Genomic DNA, 2314 nt, shown 5'->3' with positions numbered 1-2314 from the left:
ATTTTGGGGGTCAGGGAGGTCCCACAGCCCCCAAATTCTCCTCAGGGTCAGGGAGGTCCCACAGCCCCCGGATTTTGGGCACCAGGAAGGCCCCACAAGCCCTGAAGAGCCCAAAGCAGCCCAGAAAAAGCCGCCCCAAATCCTTTTGAGCTCCACCCCGCTGCAGGCTGACGCCACGGGGCAGGAGGAGGATGAGGAGGGGTTTGTTACCTCCCAGGAGCCTCCGGATCTCCTCTGGGATCGCGGGATCCATGGGATTCCTTCCCAGCGGAGCCGGATTTGCCGCGATGGCGCTGGGGCGGCGAGGAGGAAGCAGAGAGGGCGGGGACACCCCAAAAAGAGGAGGAGGAGGAACCTTTGGGGGCTCGGATTCCTCCTCCTTTTAAACCCCAGCAGATCCTTGGGGAATCATTCCCAGCTGTCCTGGATGATCCCAAAAATTCCTGGAAATATGGGGATTTCTGAATGGAAAAACTCCTGGAAATGTGGAGATTTCTGAATGGAAAAAATCCTGGAAATGTGGAGATTTCTGAATGGAAAAAATCCTGGAAATGTGGAGATTTCTGAATGGAAAAAATCCTGGAAATGTGGAGATTTCCATATGGAAAAACTCCTGGGAATATGGAGATCTCCTCATGGAAAAACTCCTGGAAATGTGGAGATTTCTGTATGGAAAAACTCCTGGAAATATGGAGATTTCTTTATGGAAAAATTCCTGGAAATGTGGAGATTTCTTTATGAAAAGATGGAGATTTCCACATGGAAATACTCCTGGGAATGTGGGGATGCTCCTCCAGAAGGAAATACGGAAAATATTCCTGAAAACAGAAAGATTTCCATATGGAAATTCCTGAAATACTCCTGGAAAGATGGAAATTTCCACATGGAAATCCAGAGCTGCTCCCAGGTGTTTTGGGGCCCCCAAATTTCTGGGAAACGAAGGGAAAAATTCCATTTTTCCTCATGTTTTCAGCACAAACCATTCCAGGAACAGGTGCCAGGAGCATCCTGAGCGTTTGGGTCAGGATTTGGGATGAGGAGAAACCCCAAAGCAGCTCCAAAGTTCTTCCAGGGCCATTTTGGGTTGGGATTTATCCCGAATCACATTTTCCAGGGAGGGGGATTTGGTGGAGAAGGGACAAGAAAGGGCCAAATTCCAGGAAAAAATCTGGATTTTTGGGATTTTTTATGGGGACAGAGGGAGCACCGGGGGATTCTCCAGATCCGGGACCAGAAACCTCGGAGCCGTCATTCCCACATCATTTCCAAACCCGGGAATTTCCCGTCCGGCATCTCCCGGATTTTGGCCGAGATTTGAAGCTCAGCTTTTCCCCCTCCCCCTCGAGCCTTTTTAGGCTCAGCTCAGCTGCAGCTTGAGCTCGGTTTTAGGGTGAGAACGCGGAAGGGAGCGTTGGCAGCGGATGCTGAGGCCTCGGAGCGCAGGAAATGCAGCTCAGGGGGCCCCGAGCAGAAGATGGAAAATAAAAATATCACAGGGAAATAAAAATATCGCCACTCCCATCTCCCAGCCAGGTAGGGCCAGGATTTGGGGAATTGAGAGGATTTTTTGGGGAAAAAAATGTGGATTTCTCTCTCCTTAAATCCCCCAGCCAGGTAGGGCAAGGATTTGGGGAATTGAGAGGATTTTTTGGGGAAAAAAATCGTGGATTTCTCTCTCCTTAAATCTCCCAGTCAGGTTGGGTTTCCTGAACCAGGATTTAGGGAATTGAGAGGATTTTTTGGGGAAAAAATCATGGATTTCTGGCTGTCAGTGCTTCTCTCTAAATCCCCCAGTCAGTTTGGGTTTCCTGAATCAGGGTTTAGGGAATTCAAAGCATTTTTTGGGAAAAAAAATGTGGATTTCCCCCTGTCAATCCCTGCTCCTCAAATCTCCTGGCCAGGCAGGGTCTCCTGAGCTGGGATTTAGGGAGTTAAAGCCAGGAAATAAAGAGAACAGAAATTAAAATACCACAGGATCTCAGGAAAAAGGATTTTCCCCATTTCCAGGAAAAACTGTGACTTTTTTTTGTGTTTGTTCCCCTTCTCCCTTCCCTTTTTTTTGGTCACCACTTCAATTTTTGGGATGTGTGGAATGGTGACGGATTTGGGATTGGCTGGGAATGGGAACGAACCTTGTCCTGCAGCCTCCCAATTTTGGGGAATTCCGCACTGAAAACTCCTCTCCACCAGAGAAAATTCCCACCTGGATCTTCCCAGGTCCCGGCCGGGGCTGTGCCCTGCTGACATCCCTTGGAAATCCAATTTCCCGGGAAAGCGACGCTGGATTGGGCGTAACCATGGAAACAGAGCCGGG

At 49.3% G+C, this 2314-nt stretch overlaps 1 protein-coding gene across 1 annotated transcript in view; it reads right to left on the bottom strand.

The window, feature by feature from the left end:
- SKAP1 (src kinase associated phosphoprotein 1) overlaps positions 1–310 on the bottom strand; it is a gene marked incomplete at its 3' end in the record, with an annotated part of 65600 nt that extends 65290 nt beyond the window's left edge. The window contains exon 1 of the mRNA XM_015616025.3: positions 211–310. Coding sequence (XP_015471511.2) covers positions 211–253 — 43 coding nt within the window. The remainder of the gene's footprint in view (positions 1–210) is intronic.
- Positions 311–2314: the final 2004 nt, after the last annotated feature.

Source organism: Parus major, unplaced genomic scaffold, assembly GCF_001522545.3.
Source record: "Parus major isolate Abel unplaced genomic scaffold, Parus_major1.1 Scaffold329, whole genome shotgun sequence".
Classification (NCBI taxonomy): domain Eukaryota; kingdom Metazoa; phylum Chordata; class Aves; order Passeriformes; family Paridae; genus Parus; species Parus major.
This window is presented reverse-complemented; position numbering and strand designations above follow the sequence as displayed.